Source organism: Saimiri boliviensis, chromosome 16 (genome assembly GCF_048565385.1).
Source record: "Saimiri boliviensis isolate mSaiBol1 chromosome 16, mSaiBol1.pri, whole genome shotgun sequence".
NCBI lineage: Eukaryota > Metazoa > Chordata > Mammalia > Primates > Cebidae > Saimiri > Saimiri boliviensis.
The window spans coordinates 72,361,453-72,381,336 of record NC_133464.1 but is presented as its reverse complement, the minus strand read 5'-3'; the positions used below and the strand labels follow the sequence as shown (position 1 = coordinate 72,381,336).

The following is a 19,884-nucleotide window of genomic DNA, read 5'->3' as shown; positions in this document are numbered from 1 at the left end:
TAACAAATACACTATGTTTATGAATCCCTGAGCTAGGATATCTGTTTGTACATCTAAGTCTGCTAGATTAATTCTTAGTATATTATAGATAATTCAGTGATTCTCAACTCTGGTTGCATATTAGAATTACCTGGAGAGCTTTTTAATAACATGGATGCCTTGGCCCCATGCCAGACCAATTAAATCAAAATCCCAAGTGACAGACACATAAAAAGTCATTAAAGTATATTACATTCTAAACTTAGGAAAGAGCTTACAGATCCTTCAGACCAACTTCATCATTAAGGAGGTTCAGGAAAGGCCACCCCATGTTACCTAGGTATACTGACTACTTTGAAGTGAGGCTACTCGGGGGACATTGGGTGTAGACAGAAGCATTCTCTGAGCCCCCCTTATCTCCCTAAGAGAGATCCACCAAAAGGAACTCACTTGTCACCAACCCCATCACTGGGAGGTTTATCAACGAGGGAAGATTAACTCTTATCACAGGAGGGGAAGACTAGAAGTCAGCACCATATCCAGACCACATTTGTCACAAACTGTCATCTATTCTTCTAAGAGCTCATTTTTTCCCCAGAAATTACGTATTCTCCCCTGAGTTACCTACATCCCCACTTCACTCTCCCCTGTGAAGAAGGTATATAAGCTTCTAGAGCTCACTGGGCTTGGGGGTATTCACTTTTCTGTTATGCCCCTGTGCAAGGAACAAACGTGTATACCTTTCTCCTGTTTATCTGCGTGCGGTCAGCTTATTTCCTAGACTCCTTATCAAACCCTCAGATGGTAGAGGGAAAGTCTTAAGCTCAGAGATTCCTGGTCCCTGCCTGATCAGTTTCACTGACACTTAGGATCAAAGCCAGTCTTAGAATCCAAAAGTCTTGCATTCACTTAAGCTCCTTTCCTTAACCTGACTCTTTCATTTGTTAATAGATGGATTCAGAAAATACTTTTGAGGCCTATGATGTGCTAAGCACTAAATCTATTGCTATTATTTGTGATAGCCAAAAATCATAAAACAATCCAAATGTCCATGGTCTGGTAGATGGATCAGCAATATAATGAAATAACATTCAGCAATAGAAAGGAACAAACTACTGATATAAGAAACGAAGTAAATGAATTTCAAAAACATTTTGCTAAGTAAAAGAAGCCAGGTGCAAAAGACCATATATGGTTACATTGATATGAAACTGTTAAAACAGATAATTAGTCAGACATGAACAGGGCAGGAGAGTGTTCCCCTTAGGAGGAATGTTAGGCAACCATCAGATCATGGTCAGGCAGTTGTTAAACTGCTTCTCTAAAATAATAATTTGTCACAGCCAGTGCCACGGAAAGGAAGTCTCCCAGTAGACAGAAACACCTAAAATTGGTGATTATCAGCTTCCCAACAAGATCTCAGGAGTTGGGTGAGTGGCTCAAGCATGCACACTAGGAGGCAAAATGGCAGAGTTTAACTGAAATATTACCTTCCTCTAGAAATACTCAACTAGTAAAGGAAGAACACCTCAAGTGAACATGTGCACAATTTTGGTAAACACACTGCACATGCAGCCCCTCCCCAAGTGCTGACAGGCCACTGTGCATTCGGACAGCCCACCCCAAGGGAAGAATCAGGGGAGAAGGGTCACAACTCTCTGGAAGCATGCCTGCAAATAAAACCCCAAGTCAAAGGTCAAACCACGCACTAGATCTCTCAAGTCACCGCTGGGCCTTCTTCCAAGTGTTCTTCACTTCTTTTGTTCCTGCTCTAAAGCTTTTAAATAAACTTTCACTCCTGCTCAAAAACTTTTCACTCCTGTGTCTCACTCTGCCTTAGGCCCCTCAGTCGAATTCTTCCTTGTGAGGAGGCAAGAACTGAGGCTGCTGTAAATCCATATGGGTTCATTGCTCCCAACAAAATGTCTAGAAAAGGCAAATCTATAGAAACAAAGATTAGTGGATTCCTGGGGCTAGAAGTAGGAGCAGGGATTGACTGAGAATGGATAAGAAGTGTCTTTTGTGGAGAGATAGAAATGTTCTAAAACTTTTTTTGTAAAAATGATTGCAACTCTACAAATTTACTAAAAATATTTAAACTGTATACTTGCCATAGATGGTGTATACTTACAACAGAATACTGCACACTGGGTAATTTACAAAGAACAGAAGTTTATATGGCTCACAGTTCTGGTGGCTGTAAAGTCCAAGAGCAGAACCCTGGCATCTGATCAGGGTAATACCATAGTGGAAGGGTAGAGGGCAGAAGGAAGAAGCAAGCATAGAGAGAATAAAAGAGGCTGAATGTATCTGTTTATTAGGAGCCCACTCCTCTGATAACTAAGCCATTCACTTGAAAATGGCATTAATCCAGTCATGAGGGCTAAGCACCTCTTAAAGGCCCCACTTCTTAATTACAATGGCAATGGCAACTGTAACAGTATTAAGAAGTGGGGCTTTTAAGAGGTGCTTAGCCCTCATGAACTTCTGAGAGACATGTTCAAACCACAGCAAAATCATATCTCAAAAAAGATAGGTTTATTTTTTTAAGCTTACTGTCACTTATTGAACACCATAACAGAAATTTGTATTAAGTCTTAAATAATACTGCTCTGATTAGTATGCTGGTTAAAATTTTTTTTAACCAGTTAACTGATGGCTAGAAATGAAACAAATTTTTTCTTCTACCTGTTGAGGTTTCTTGCCTGGGAACCTGTAAATTGAACTTAAAAAGACAGATTAGGAAAATAAACGAGTTTATTTACAAGAACTACATGTAGTTCTCAGAGATGAGTTACTCAAACAGACGGTTAGAATTTGAGGCTTATATACCTAAATTATAGGTATATAAGTAAAGGGAAGAGGCAGTAAAAGTTCCCATGGGGTGAACAAATAGGTTCCTTTAGGAAAAACAAATGTGTTTTTAGGAGAACAAATGAGAGATAAGACATTTTGTGATAATATATGTTATGTAGGTTTTCTGAATTCAGGTCACGAAATTCACTTGGAGTGAGGTATTTATGGTAGATTTACTCTTGGTCTCTCTCCTGGGAATAGAACCTTTCATCAAGAGGGGATTTATGATAGTCTTCATTTATCAGAAGTTTCAGCTTTTAGTCAGATAAGGGGAGCTCTGAGAAGGCTTCTTTCCGTATCAATTGAATCTCAATGTCTTTGGCTTAAAATAATCTTTATGCCAATTCTGGGGTTCTGTGTGTGTCTCTACCTGAGATAATGTTAGCACACAATTCACATGATTGATAAAATACACAATACTCAACATTGTAACTTCTATACATCATAACTTCAATATGACTTACTATTTCTTATGAAAATCACTATCAGTTTTCATGAATTCACCAAAAATAACGTCCCAAATTCAAAATAAGAATAAATGCAGCTGGGCGAGGTGGCTTATGCCTGGAATACCAACACTTTGGGAGGCTGAGGTGGGAAGATTGCTTGAAGTCAGGAGTTCAAGACCAGCCTGGCCAACATGGTGAAACCCCGTCTCTACTAAAAATTCAGAAATTACCTGGGCATGGTGGCAAGCACCTGTAATCCCACCTACTCAGGAGGCTGAGGCAAGAGAATCGCTTGAACCCAGGAGGCGGAGGTTGCAGTAAGCCAAGACCATGCAGCTCGGGGGGGCTGCATTTCAATCTGGGCAACAAGAGTGAAACTCCACCTCAACAAAAAAAAAAGAAAAAAGGATAAATGCTTGACTATTCACAATAGCAAAGACATGAAATCAACCTAAATGCCCGTTAATAATAGACTGGATAAAGAAAATATGATACATATACACCATGGAATACTATGCAGCCATAAAAAGGAATGATATCATGCCTTTGCAATGACATGGATGAAGTTGGAAGCCATTATCCTCAGCCAGCTAACACAGAAACAGAAAAACAAATGCCCCATGTTCTCACTGATAAGTGGCAGGTGAATGATAAGAACACATGGGCACAGTGGGGAACAACACACACTAGGGCCTGTTGAAGCAGGGTATGTGGGAGGGAGAGCATCAGGAAGAATAGCTGATGAATGCTGGGCTTAATACTTTAGAGATGGGATGATCTGTGTAGTAAACTACTATGGCATACGTTTATCTATGTATCAAACCTGCATATCTTGAACATGCATCCCTGAGCTTAAAACAAAAGTTGAAACAAAAACTAAACAGAGCTTAAAATAAAAGTTGAAACAAAAGACTATTATTTGTGAATAAAGTTATACCTTTTTCATTAAAAAAAGGAATAAATGCTTGGTTTCGTCCAATTCAGTAAAGAAGTAAAGTGTATTTTTTGGTTTTTTTTGTTGTTGTTGACCACAGCAAGGACATAAAGTGTACTTATATCATAATGTTGGCAATTATTTTTGTTTATATTGAGAAAAAACAAAAGTGAAACAATGAAGATGTATGTAGGATCTTTACTTGTTCAATGATATAAGCAACTTCTTTGCTGAATCATATGATAGTTTTTAGTTTTCAAATGCTAAAATAATATTTCCTCAATAGGAGGGGGTTGGATATTCACAATGTGACAGTTGCAGATAGAATATATTTTAACCTTTTTTTTTCTTTTTTTTTTTTTTAAGCTGGAGTCTTACTCTGTTGCCCAAGCTGGAGTGCAGTGGCACAGTCTCAGCTCACTTCAATATCTTCCTCTTGGGTTCAAGCGATTCTCATGCCTCAGCCAACTGATTAGCTGAGATTACAGGTATGCCCACCACACCTGGATGATTTTTGTATTTTTAGTAGAGACAAGGTTTCACCATGTTGGTCAGGCTGGTCTCAAACTCCTGACCTCGTGATCCACCCGCCTCAGCCTCCTAAACTGCTGAAATTACAGGGGTGAGCCACCAAGCACGATCTTAAATTTAATCTTCATTAACATTTTCACTATCACTTTCTTAAGTACAGAGACAATCAACAATAAATGTAAACCTGCTTTGTCGCATTTGTTAATTTCCCTGATGTAAATACTCTAATCATGGCTGATTTCAAGCAATCAACATGACATACTGAGGGCAGAGTTGGTGAAATCTGCAGTAACACACCACTAAATAATATTTACACATACACATACAGACATAAATAATCTTAAGAGCATAGATAATGGTAAAACATAATAAATTAATTAGAAAATGAAGAGTTTTGAGGTTTGTAACGTTTGTTTTTAATATAATCTTATCACAAGTTTATGATTTTTAATAATAGCAGTGTTTAATTTTTCTGCTAATTATATTCCTGAAATTTTAGTAACCAGGTATCATCAGTGGCCCTAGCACACCACCACCTAGTGCCAGGTTTTACTAATGAGGAAACTGAGGCTGGAGAGTCTGTTACAAACTTGCTGTGGTCACACAGGACAGCACTACCCAGGTTGCTCTAATTTCACATGCCTCTCTTTAAAACAGAACTGACCAGGCTGGCTGGGGTGGTTCACGCCCCTAATGCCAGCACTTTGGGAGGTCAAGGCAGGTGGATAACGAGGTCAAGAGATCAAGACCATCCTGGCCGTCTCTACTAAAAAATACAAAAATTACCTGGGCATGGTGGTGCGCACCTGCAGTCCCAGCTACTCGGGAGGCTGAGGCAAGACAATTGCTTGAACCCGGGAGGTGGAGGTTGCAGTGAGCTGAGATCACGCCACTGCACTCCAGCCCCAGGAGGGACGCAGTGGCTCATTCCTGTAATCCCAGCACTTTGGGAGGCTGAAGTAGGCGGATCACAAGGACAAGAAATCGAGACCATCCTGGCCAACACAGTGAAACCCTGTCTATGCTAAAAATACAAAAATTAGCTGGGCGTGGTGGTGCAAGCTTGTAATCCCAACTACTCAGGAGGCTGAGGCAGGAGACTAATTTGGACCTGGAAGGCAGAGGTTGCAGTGAACCGAGATCGCACCACTGAACTCCAGCTTGGCAACAGAGACTCCGTCTCAAAACAAAAACAAACAAAAACAAAACAAACAAAAAACCGTAACATCTACCTACGTCAGCACCCAAACATCTTACTGTGAACGGATTTATAGTTTGCTTAATAAAGTCACTGCTTTCCAGTAGGTGGGATGGGAAATCTGACTAGGCAAAAGACTAGAACGAAGGGAAAAAGAACATCGACTTAACAGTTCAGGGTACCGCAGGATATTTTCTCTCCTGGGATTTGGGCAAGCCAAGATTTAACAACCAGCTATTGCCCAGCAACTGGTAGAACTGATAGAACATTCATTGTTTTTTTAAACATTTGCCATTCAATATTCCTTTTCACACATTTTCACTGTGTTTAAGGAAAACGTTAAGACTTATCTCAGAGCCCACAGCAAAGAGCCAGTATTAAAAATCAAATGAGTTTCCAAAAGAAAAAAACAAAGTTATCCCTCAATACAAATAAAACTTGGCAAAGGTGTGGCCCACCCCTCTCTGCTCCACTATTTTCAAATAAGCCACCTCTGCCTTCATGGACTGCGAGCCAGCGGCTCCGGGTTGTGACACCACGACCTCCCAGCTTCCAATCTCCCCTTAAAGGCCGTGTGGGGGCAAACAATAAAATTAGCATCCTAAACTACAAGTCGTGAGAGACCGCTCAGGAACAATCTTAATTTGCATACTGGAATTCCGGTAGAAAAGGCTTTCAACCGTTTTAGATAAAACAGCTTCAGGTAAAACGGCGCTGCCTGGCCAACCACGACACACCCACCGAGGCGCCGTCTGAGAATCCCGCTGCTGGCGGAAGTGGGCGGAGCCACACCTGCGCAGTCAGTCCCGCCGGCTGTGCGCTCAGCCCGCCCCCAGAGGCGCAGCGCTCCCTGACAGCCCGCGGGCGTACACACGTTGACACGCAGGCAGCGGTCGCGCAGGCGCAGTTGGGGCGCCTTCGCGGCTCCGGCGCTTTTTACCCTCGTGTGTTCTGAGTCTTTGGTTTGCCAAGTGCAGTTAGGCCTGGCAGGTGCTGAAGGTCCGGGGTCGTGGACCCCGGCCAGGTCTCAGCAGCACGGAGGCTCAGGATGTCGCGGCGGGCGCGGGGTCTGGGGCCGCCAGCGGCGTGCCTCACCCCGCGGCCCTAGCCCCGGCTGCAGCTCCCACCCTGGCGCCAGCCCCGGTGGCGGCCGCGGCCTCGCAGTTCACCCTGCTGGTGATGCAGCCCTGTGCTGGGCAGGACGAGGCCGCGGCCCCCGGGGGCAGCGTCGGGTCGGGCAAGCCCGTTAGGTACCTGTGCGAAGGGGCCGGGGATGGCGAGGAGGAGGCTGGGGAGGACGAGGCGGACCTGCTGGACACCTCGGACCCTCCGGGGGGAGGCGAGAGCGCGGCTAGTTTGGAGGATCTGGAGGACGAAGAGACCCATTCGGGGGGCGAGGGCAGCAGCGGGGGCGCCCGGAGGCGGGGCAGCGGCGGGGGCAGCATGAGCAAGACCTGCACCTACGAAGGCTGCAGCGAGACCACAAGCCAGGTGGCCAAGCAGCGCAAGCCGTGGATGTGCAAGAAACACCGCAACAAGATGTACAAGGACAAGTATAAAAAGAAGAAGAGCGACCAGGCTCTGAACTGCAGTGGGACCGCTTCGACTAGCAGCGCGGGAAACGTCAAACTCGAGGTATCAGACTTAGCTGAGGCCTGGGGATGGGAGGTGGAAGAAGAAACCCAATCTTAACCCAAATCCCATCTCCAGGGCCTGCCCACCCGCTTCCAAATGGGTCAGGTTGCAGTGACTGGGTAAGTAGTTGGGAATTAGAGTGTTTGCCCTAAATTAAAGTTCATACCAACATGTGCAAAGCGGTAACAATTCTGTTGCACCCATGTGATCGGTGCAGAAATTTCAGTAAAAATAAGATGACATCGGCAGAGCTGTCATAGATCTCGGATATGCCTGGAAGGACATAGAGTAAATGATCAGTATGGTTCATCATTAAAGGAGACTTAGGAACCTAGATGAAGTTGGTACTTCTGCAAAAGTAATCTCTGTTTTCAGTACTCTGTCCTCAGTATCCAGTTCTTGGTACTCTGTTCTCAGTATTCGGTTCTCCGTACCTCTATTCATAATACTCCTGTACTTAGTACTTTGTTTTTAGTTTCCTGTTCTGTTAACCCTTTTCTTAGTATCCTATTTTAGTACTGCTATTCTCAGTCCCCTGTCTGCATTATCCCTGTACTTAGTACCCTTTTCTTACAACTCTGTTCCCATTACTCCTGTGTTTAGTCCCGTGTTCACATGTTCTCATTACCTCAATACTTAATATACCTTGTTCTCAGTATCTTTGTTCTTAGTACCCTATTCTCACTACCCCTTTTCTTAGTACCCCTGGAGGGGGGGTAAGAAAAAAAGGATGATAATGGGGTATAAGTATCAAAAAACTTTTGGATTGTTTGATTTGAACTGAGTCGAAAGTAAAACCAGTGTTCTGGAGTTGGACTTCTGGGTGCAAATCCCTGTTCCATCATTTGCTGGCTGTGTGGCTTGAATAGGGTATTAAACTCTATAAAATGGGCATTAAAATAGTCTGTCATTCATAGTGTTGCCGTGAATATGTGAGCTATTCCATAGTGTTCACACGGTGTCCAGCAACTGGTAAAAGTGTATAAACCGTAGCCATTATTATTGTCTTGTTACTGGTATACTTTGAGGATGTTACAGATAAGCAGATATTTCTTGTTGTGTGAGCTATATAATCCCTCAGTGTAGAGAAAAATTTAGTTTTGTTACAGGTGATCCAAGCGAGATATGATAGCAAATGTCTGTATACCCAGCTCTACTTGGGAAGGTGAGGAGGGAGGATTGCTTGAGAACCAGGGGTTTGAGGCTGCTGTGGGCCTGTTAGCATCACTGCACTCCAGCCTGGGTGACATAGTGAGACCCTATCTCTTTAAAAAAAAAAAAAGTGATCAAAAGAAATTTTTTTTTAAACTGTAAGCTGTCTTAGTGTCCTAGGATGTATTCTAAGTCTTTAAATTTCTTAGTTTCAGGCTGAAATTGAAGTGCTCCATTACAAAAATATTAGACCTTGTAATTGTTTACAAATGTAATGTTCTAGGCCAGGCACAGTGGCTCATGCCTGTAAACCCAGAACTTGGGAAGGCCGAGGAGGGAGGATCACCTGAGCCCAGAAGTTCGAGACCAACCTGGGTAACATAGGGAGACACCATCTCAACAAAAAAGTTTAAAAATTAGCCAGGTATGGTGGCACATGCCGGTGGTCCCAGCAACTTGGGAGGCTGAAGTGGAAGGATCACTGGAGCCCAGAGGTTGAGGCTGCAGTGAGCCATGATTATGCCACTTCACTCCAGCCTGGGTGACAGAGCAAGACTGTCTCAAAAACAAAAAGTAATATTCTAAATATATCTAAAATCTACAGTTGCCAGTGTGTCATAATTCACACTGGTTAGGACTGAGTGACTTCTCTTTTCATTAAGTTTTTATCTTTTGGAGTAAGAGGATTCCTTCGAATATCTGATGACTTAATGAACACTCTTCCTAGAAAAATGCATTATGTAAGTTTAATTTTGCATACTAATTCATGGGCTCAGGACTTCTGTAATCATAATTTTAAAACCCCCTCAATCCATATTCTTGTAAAATAATATGTTTTACCAAATCTCTGATTAAAGGGATTTAGGGAAATAAACATCTGAAAAAGAATGAAAGTTAGCAAAGGTGATAAAGTTTGTTCCTCAGTAAGTTCCAAAGGTGCTCATTCACTTCAGAATTATTTAGAGAGAGAGCAAAATAATGCTTTTTTTTTCTTTCTTTCTTTTTTAAGTCAGAGTCTTACTCTGTGTGGTCCAGGCTGGAGTGTAGTGATATGATCTCGGCTCACTACAACCTCTGCCTCCTGGGGTCAAGCAACTCTTGTGCCTCAGTCTTCCAAGTAGCTGGGACTACAGGTGCACACCTCCACACCTGGCTAATTTTTGTAGTTTTGGTAGAAACAGGGTTTCACCATGTTGGCCATTCAGGTCTTGAACTCTTGGCCTCAAATGATCCTCCCACCTCAGCCTCCCAAAGTGTTGGGATTACAGGTGTGAGCCACTGCACCCAGCCTAATAATACTTATTTTCAAAGAAGAAGTATAACTATGGCTGCTTACTTTTTTTTTTTAGACTACCTAGCATTTACATCTACAGTGAAGAAAATGTATAAAAGACAAATGGATACTGAATTAGAATCTCCCTCTGTATTTCACACAAAAAGAGCCTTAATAATTTTACTATTTTGTTACTTACTTACTTATCTAATTTTTAGAGATGGGTCTTACACTGTTGCCCAGGCTGGCCTCAAATTCCTGGGCTCAAGTGATCCTCCTGCCTAAGCCTCCCAAGTAGCTGAGATTGCCACTCACCACTGCATCCAGCTTCACTATTTTAAAATACCTTGAATGACTTTTTAGGAACGATAATTAATTGCTATAAACAACAAATGATAGCTTGCTATCCAAGTTGTCTTATATTGTGGGATACTTTATCAGTTCTGAGGAGGCTGCAAGATCTGTTAGTCTTTATCTTTGTTGAACTGAGTGAATGTAAAGAAAATAACAATGCCAGTCAGGATATAATAAGAGCAAACTATATAGACGTTTTTCAGTAGTTCAGAGGAGGACAGATCATTGTAGGCTGAGATACTCCAGAAAGGCTTTGCAGAGGAATTGTCACTCAATATAAACCAGAAAGGATGGGTAATAGTTTATGCTTAATAAGCTGAGTTTCTTATGTTCCAAGCACTGTGTTAAGCTATAAATGGAGTCTCACAACCTTTCATCAATGGGCTAGGTACTGTGTTTTACATATGTGGAAACTGAGGCACAGAGAGTTAAAGAATTTGGCCTAGGTCAAAAAGCCAGCGAATACTGTACTCAAACACAAACAGCCTTATTCTAGAGCCTTCACTTTTACCCCCTTACTCCACTGCTTCCCTAGAATTCTGGTAGGTAAAAGGAAAGAGAAGCACATTTTGGTAAAGTGAAGCAGAAATACAGAAAACATTTTTTGCGAAGATAGCAAGTGGACTGTTCTAGCTAAAATGTAATAGTTGAGTGGAAAATTCATGAGAGAGAAATTTGGAAAGATAAGTTGAAGCAAATTTTTTATAGGATTGAATGCCAGGCTATGGGATTTGGGTTTGGAGTCTTTAAATGAAGTGTTCTAATCAGGAAGTAGCAGAGGATCCTACCCTGATGGAGTGGGTTAAAATTGAGAGCCTATAAATTTTGTGACTCTTCTGCTATATTGTGAGCAGCAAGATTAGAAAGTAAGGTCTCTATTCCAATGAAGGATTTATTAAGGTAAAAAAAATTAAAGAAATTAAGGTATCTAAAATATTTCTTACACAAGTCAAGGTTAAATAAGGAACAAGTGTGTATAATGTCTACCTCACAAATCTAAGAAGTATGCTATATGAGAAATGCATAAAGGGACTAAGGATAAATGAATTGACATCTGCTGGTGGGATTGTTGTTATTAAATATCTAAAAAGCTATCATGTAAGATAAGCAGTAGACTTATATGGCATAGTTCTGAGGTATCTAGAACTCTTAGGCGTAAATCACAAGGAATATATATTTCAGCTCAGCTTAAGTAAAGCTACCTAACATTCTACCAAAACGTTAGAGCTATTAAAAACCAAATGAAGTACAGCAGAAGTGGTAAACTCTGTAAGACAGAAAGTGTTAAAAGTTTTTGAAAAAGAATTCCAACATCTGTATGAGTCTGTGGTAGATGACTAAAGATTATTTTCAGTACAGGCTTCTCTATCTAATTTAGTATCTAATATTTTGTGATATTAACCTTTTGAATCTTCGTAGTGAGGTTGTGAGGGCAGAGGGTACTGCACCATCAAGTCAATTTCAGCATTCCGTTATCATGCACATAAAAATGAAAGAATCTCATAAATAAAATCAGCTCAGGTGTTGGTGGGGGAGGAAGAAATTATTTTTGTTTCCTCTGAGTATTAGAATTTTCTTTTTACAGTTTCTATATCTTGAGGCCTAAAATGTCTAGGAATGAGATATTTTTGTAATATTAGATTGGTTAAATTCGTGTAAGGTATGGCTTTCTGATAAAATATTTATAGTTTTATATTTGTTTAGTAAGAATTTTGGATGTGGTATTGTAGCATAGTCTTGTAAGAGTCAGAATATTTCAGTCAACTAAACAGTAATTTTGTTATGCCAGCAAAATTATAAGTATTTAAGCTGCTGTAGGTAACTGGGGTAATAAGTACTGCTGATTTTGTTTTGGGGTGTTGAAATCTCAGGGTAATGGTATTAGTTTAGGACTTACCTGTTTTGTCCATACAGATGGCAGGAGACTATTTATACTAGTGCTTTTTCAAGCAAGTTAATTTTTCTAGTGACTTCTAAATTTTGAAAGCTTGGTTATCAATTACTTCTTTAAATGATATTTTACTACTTCCCCATTTGTTTTGGTTGTTAATTGGGTAAAAAACTATCAGTTAGGTATCTTATTGAGCAGTGTATAATTTGCTTCTGAGTTCATATATTTCATCCAAAGGCAAGCAGATTATGTTTTGGCCTGGATAGCTTTATATGAAGAAAATGGTCAATTCACTTGGCATTTTTTGTAATATTGAAAATAGGTCACAAGTGACTCTGCCCCAATCTTAGTGGCCTACCTCTCACACACTATTAATTTTGAGACCTATCAAGAGACTAAAGAACCCAGGTGGAAGATCCGGGGGAAAAGGGAACAAGGAGGAATGTTATATAAAATTAACTGCCCATACCTTGCCTTATGATAATGAAGGACTTTCCCAAAGTTTTATAGAGTCTGGGCAAGAGGATGGAAGAAATGCAAAGACCTGTTCATTACATCATTGAAAGACCTGTAATCATGAATTATAACATTAACTGTTTATCTATTTGCATTTTTATCATTTATCCTAGGAAAGTGCAGATAACATACTCTCCATTGTTAAACAAAGAACAGGATCTTTTGGGGATCGTCCTGCAAGACCTACTCTTTTAGAACAAGTGTTAAATCAAAAAAGACTGGTAAATATCTGTTTGTAAATCAGTTACAAATGTGTTAACAAACGTTGTTTGTTATAAATGGAACTATTGAGATTTTTGAGATTTTAGCTCATGATATCACAGTATACATCAAAATAAATTCCTAATAAGGAGTCAAATTTTTTAAAAAAGAATCAGAAATTTACCTCAAAAATCTGTAATGAGATTTCGTTTAGCTTATATAGATGGAATCTAGAGAAAAGATTATAAACTTGACTACGTAAAAATGAATGTTGTAGTTTAAATAGCAAAAATATCTACAAATATAAAAAACTATGGTTAATGTGGCTGGTATTTTATCACATAAAATATTCCTGGTTGGGCCTGGTGGTTCATGGGAAGCTAGGTGGGAGGGGATCACTTGAGGCTGGGAATTTGAAACTATTCTGGGCAATATAGTAAGACCCCATCTCTACAAAAAAATTTAAAAATCAGCAGTGTGATGGTATATAGCTGTAGTCCCAGCTATTCAAGAGGCTGAAACAGGAGGATTGCTTGAGCCCAAGACTTTGAGGCTGCAAGGAGGTATGATCATACCACTATATTCCAGCCTAGGCAACAGAGCACCCTATAAATCATTAAACATGATCTGTTTCTATATATATATATTCCATATATGTATGTGTGTGTATATATATATAATATGTTTACCTCTATGACAGCTTCACTTTTAACTGTAAAGAAAGATTATAAAAATTCCTATAATTTGATGAGGAAAAAACTTTGGCTTCAATACATTGCAAAAGAAACAAAAAAAAAGGCAGAATACCATTAAATGATATGGAAAGGTATTCAATATCAGCAAAAATAACAAACAAAAAGCAGAAATTACTTAAACGATTACACACGATGCAGTGATGTTGAGGGTTTCATGAAATGGAGATTCTCATGCAGTTAATGGCATTATGTATTGGTACAGCACTTTCAGAAAGCAGTTGGTCACTGTGTACTAGGAGTCATCCCTTTTGACTCAGACATCACATTTAATGTGAAGACATTTACACAACATAAATCCTAAATATGAATAGAGTTAAACATAAAGATATTACCGAGAATATATGTATCACAAATAATAAAATGGTATTTGTGATAAATATATTCCCGGCAATACCTTTATGTTTACTATTTATCACAAATACCAGCAATACCTTTATGTTTACTATTTATCACAAATATATTCATCACACATAGTAAAATGTCCAACAGTGTCATAACAGCTAAGATAATTTTTAAACAAAACTAATAAATAGAAAATGTACTAAGATATAATTCATATAATCTTAAAATCAGTATTTAATGATAGTATGTCCACATTATTCAGTTTATCTTTTTGCAACTTATATGTAAGTATTTTATTATAAAAACATTTTAAAGGAGACTGTGACTGGATGAATGCTTGAGGCTAGGAGTTCAAGACTGCAGTGAGCTATGCTCGTGCCACTGCACTCCAGCCTGGGCAACAGAGTGCGACCCTGTCTCTAATAATAATATATTAATCGTAGTCTGTTATATTTGTTGTATTATTACAACTATATTTTAAAATGATGAGTGTATAAAAAGTTATTGGATGATTTAGAGCAGTTATATTAGGGTTTTTTTCACTGAAATTTTGGTATATACTGATATATATGTATATGCACACACAATTTTTAATTTCTTTGTGAAGACTTAGTTGGCTATGCCTTATGAATGAGAAACTTGACATCCAGCACTAATTTATACATATGTACAAACTTGCATTTACCTGCCATTTTCACATGTGGCTCCCTTTCATCTCCATTTTTGTCTTGCTATATTCCTGGGTCAGTGCTACTTTTAGCTCTTTGCTTTTACATATTTCAAGAGAGTATATTTGCTGGCGTATCACAGAAGGCGTTTGCTTTGTGCCCAAAGTCACCAATAACAGACTTCACCCATTATTTTTAGGTTTTAGTGTTTTGATGTTTGACATCACGTTATTTTCAATTTGCAGCTTAATTGCAGTGCATCAGACATAAAAGTGATTTTCATTGAGGCATATTTTTGTAAACATTGTATCATGTGTAGGGACACATCAGAGTAATTTCATAGCATGAAAACAATCTAATCACATAATAATGCTATTAATATTTTTTTTCCTTTTTTCCAAGTCGTTGCTAAGAAGTCCAGAAGTAGTGCAATTTTTACAGAAACAGCAACAACTATTAAATCAGCAAGTTTTGGAACAAAGACAGCAGCAGTTTCCAGGAGCATCAATATGAGGGAACATATCGAGAACATCTACATGGTTTTTATCTTATTGTAATAGATGAACATATTTTTTTATGAAAGATAAATGGGATAATACATGCCTGTAGAACATAAACAGTTTCCTGTAAATGTATGTGTGCATTTGGGGATGAATAAGTATTGCACTTTGTGCATCTAATCTTTCAGATTACTATGAGTTTGAAGAAGTCCGCTTATCTTTCTAAAATAATATTTAATTACAATGTTTAAAAAAAAATATGTACCTCTTCAGTCATTGTTACTGAAGGTAATGATGCAGTTACTTTCTGTGGAAGTCATAAAGTTAATAGATACTAATCTTGAAGCACCTAGCTCAGTGGTTCTCATCAAGGGTCAATTTGATTGTCATAGTGACCTTAAAAACTGCTGATTTTTAGTGAGTGGCCAAAAATGCTAAGTGTTCTGCAGTGTCAGGGGTAGTCCCATATACTAACAATTGTCTTATTCACAGTGCCAGTAACACTCCTAAGAAATGTTAATGGCTGTTTTGTGGTGCTAACATGTAGTTAGGGCACCTATAATAGGGTTCCCCTAATAACCTTTCTTTGCAGTTAAGACTGAAGCTGTCAGAGAGGTAAACACGTTTTATATAGATGTAAGGAAAGTGATTATTGTTTAATGTCTGTGAATTTAGGATGTCTATCTCTTTTCAGAGGTGTGCTAGTAAAACCTGAGGGATTAAGCACCCTGGGATGTCCCACAGCTGGCTTTTCTCTTTCATGTTACCTGTTAGAGTTGATCTCTTAAAGCAGACACTCTTGTGTACTGAATTTGTGAGCACCATAGATCTCAGCCTGCCAATGCCAAGACAAAATTATTTTTCATATACTTATTTTTCATTTAAAAAAATGAAAAAAATCCTTTTCAAAAAAGAGATCCTGAAAATTAAATTCACACTCCAGCATTTTGTCATCATTTTTCAAAATTGAGCTATCTCAAAACTGCTATTTCCTGTAATGTTCAAAAATGGTAGGTAATCTGGATACTTTTTTCTTATACTTTCTCCTAGGAAAACTTTAAAAAGGCAAACCTACCAATAGGAATAACAAATTAAATGTCAAGAGGATATATCCAATATTAGGATAATAAGTGTATGTATCTCAAGTTTAACTGTACAAAACTTTGTTAGTCACTTGGTTTTTAAATTCTATATATTAAACTTAATCATGGCTATTCTAAGAAGTACTTATGGAGAGCAAGAATGTTTTAGTTCATTTTTAATGTGTGTGTTTTTACTTGCATTTCTGTTCAAAACACTTTTAACAAAATTAATTCATTAAAGTCCAGTTGATGTTGACCTTTGAGTTGGCTGATTTCTTTATTCTGTTTTTTAATTTATTCCTACCAGATGCAGAGGAATTCTACTGTTTGTTGTTGTTAGTTTATTCTCATACTTAAGATGTCGAGAGTTGTTTCTGAAGCTTAAGTTATTGTTTATGATGAAAACGTTTAGCTTATGCTTCTTCAGATGGAATAATGGGAAAGTAGGGAAATGGGAAACGGATGGAAATGGGAAAGGGGGAAAAGAATAGTCTAAAGAGAGCTGAATGAAAAAGGACTGAATTTAAATATTTATAAGAATTTCTGATGATGAGTAATGAGAAGAATTTTGGGTTGGGAACATAGCCATACAACCATAAAGCTGATTCTCACATACCATGCCAAGGAATCTAGACACAAATGACATGTCTACCATTTACATAAGTAGAAAAGCAGATGAAAGTATGCTGTCAGAACAGAGAAGCAGGATAAAATGCCCGTATGAGCAGGATACAGTCTAGAAGGCTTGTGGAGTCTTCCGGTGTTCGGGAGATTGCTTGCTTTTCCAGTTACTAGTTAGGGATGTGTGTGCTATTAGTGAAAATTCAACAAGCTACGCATTTATGACTTTTGTACTTTTCAGTATATATTTTACACATCAATTTTTTAAATACTGATTTTATTTTTTTAAGACTCTCAGCTACCCTTGCAGTTGAGTGTGGCCATATGAGTAAATTCTGGCCAGTGGGATGTGAGCACAGGTGATAAGTGCAACTTCCAGATGGCACCCTTAAAAAGGGAGCAAGCAGCTCATTTCCTCTCTTCCTCCATCCTGCTGCCTGGGATGTGGACAAAGCAATGGACCATCTATGGGCCAAATGAGAGTCATTCACTGGGGAAGGTGGAATAACAAAACAGAAGGAATCTGTGTCCCCGGATGTCCTCAGGGAACTGAGCAATCACACTAGCATGGGATGCCCTGTCTTTCAACTCCTATGGAAAAAAGAAATGGAGTATATTGTTTCTACCACAATTATGATGATGGCATAACCATGGTTGTTGTTATGACAGCCAGCCAGTATTATTTATTTTCTAAGTAATACTGTAGGGAAAAGGATTGACAGGTGGCATACTGGAAACCAGGAATTTGTAACGGCAATCTGCAGTTATGTGACAATGTTTCACTAGGCTCAGCCACCTATAGGAGTTGGAAAGATAGATGATAGGCTTGATGTAGAGTTCATTTGGTGGAAGGAAGTAAGGCATGAGGAAGTTAGGATGCTTCTGAAAGTACTTTCAGGAATAGGTTTGAGCTGAGCAGAGAAAAAATGAGGCTAATGGAAACTGGAGGTTCCTATGACATTGCAGTATAAGTGTGGAAGAATGAGAGAGCACAAGATATCTCAGGTGGAACTCATTACAATCAATTAGTGACAGCCCCAATTTTTGTTCCATAATGAATCTTAATAAATTTGGCCCTTGGAAATGCTCAGCAGCTAGACCATTGCTAGGCTTCTCCTTGAAGAGTTGATTTGGAGCATTAAATAAACAAGCCTTTAGGATTTAATGGCAGGAAAGTCACTCAAGGAGGACTCACCTCAAGGAGAACCTCAAAGCATTTTGCTTCAGTTCATCAAGCAGCAGCTCTGGAGCACTGCAAAAACGGTTTTTTAAAATGGCAAGACAGAAAAAGTAGATAGTAAACTATGGAATGATGTTTTGCTTCAGGTGCAGGTAATCCAAACTACCACAAAGGAAAATCGGGACACTGGTTGGGACACTGGGATGGAAGGGTTCAGTAGTCAGGAGAAAATCTTTTATTGAAATTGTCTTTTTTTTTTTTTTTTTTTTTTTTTTTGGAGATGGAGTCTTGTTCTATGGCCCAGGCTGGAGTGCAGTGGTGCAATCTTGGCTCACTGCAACCTCCGCCTCCCAGGTTCTAGCAATTCTCTTGCCTCAGCCTCCCAAGTAGCTGGGATTACAGGTGCCCACCACCACGCCTGGCTAATTTTTATATTTTTAGTAGAGACGAGGGTTCACCATGTTGGCTAGGCTGGTCTCGAACTCCTGACCTCAGGCAATCCACCCACCTTGGCCTCCCAAAGTGCTGGGATTATAGGCTTGAGCCACCACTCCCCACTGAAATGATCTTTTATACTGCTTGAATTCTTACCATGCATGTATGACCATTTCAGAAATGTTGTTCTTATTACAAACTAAAAAAAAATCTTGTTAAAAATTGATGACCAGGTGTGGTGATTGATGCCTGTAATGTCAACCCTTTGGGAAGCTGAGGCAGATGGATCATGTGGGGTCAGGAATTTGAGACCAGCCTGGCCAACACAGTGAAACCCTGACTCTACTAGTAATACCAAAAATAAAATAAAAAATAAAAATAGCTAGGTAGCACGCACCTGTAGTGCCAGCTACTTGAGAGGCTGAGGCCTGAGACTCACTTGAACCTGGGAGGCAGAGGTTAGTGAGCTGAGATTGTGCTACTGCGCTTCGGCCTGGTTGACAGAGTGAAATTGTTTGAAAAATGAGGGAAGAGATAAGCCTGCGTGACAAAGTGAAATTGTTTGAAGAGGAAGAGAGGGAGGGAAGGAAGGAAGGAATGGAGGAAGAGAGGAAGGGAGGGAGGGAGAGAGGGAGGAAGGAAGGAAGGAAAAGGGGAGGGAGAGAGGGAAGGAATTGAGATGTGTAGACAACTTATGCTGACAGTTATTGCCCCTTTGCTTTCTATTTTGGTTTATAGAAAAATTTTTCACTAGTGAATCTTTATATATATTTGACACTTACTTGTAGTGAGATTTCCCCTTGGAGTTTACAGGCCATCCTGGGGTCCAAAATATATACTTCCCTGCTGGAGATATACAAAGAAAGTATAATCTAAAGACAGTATGACAAAATCTGCCAATTTTCTAGCACTTTATACTTTTCAAAACAATTCTGCATATTGACTTGCTTTCCACAACAATTTTATAATGCATGCACAATTGTTAGTTTATAAACACAGAAGCAAAGTTGAAAAGGTTCAGTCACTTGCTCAAGACTGCACAGCTATTGAACTACTTATATCCAGGCCCTCTGATTCCAAATGACTTACTGCATACTGTTGTAAGCTTCAGTCACAGGCCGATGCAGTCTGGACATGCCCCTTGCATTTTGGCAGTGGATGCACCATCACTGGGCCATAAGAATAAAGGCTTTGTACAAATTAAGCCTTGATTTTTGGAATGTGTTAAAAGACACATTTTATGTTAACTAGCCTTAAATATATTATTTTAGGAAGTATTTTTGTATGTACTACTATAGTTGAACCTCAAAAAATTGCAAGGCAAGTAGTATT

The 19,884-nt window shown here is 39.3% G+C and overlaps 1 protein-coding gene across 1 annotated transcript; it reads left to right on the top strand.

Moving 5' to 3' along the window:
* Positions 1–6,812: 6,812 nt before the first annotated feature.
* RFXAP (regulatory factor X associated protein) lies at positions 6,813–16,579 on the top strand. Its single transcript, XM_039473263.2, has 3 exons — positions 6,813–7,582; positions 12,882–12,989; positions 15,137–16,579. The coding sequence occupies exons 1-3, from the start codon at positions 7,127–7,129 to the stop codon at positions 15,245–15,247; spliced, it is 675 nt and encodes a 224-aa protein (XP_039329197.1). The 5' UTR covers positions 6,813–7,126; the 3' UTR covers positions 15,248–16,579.
* Positions 16,580–19,884: the final 3,305 nt, after the last annotated feature.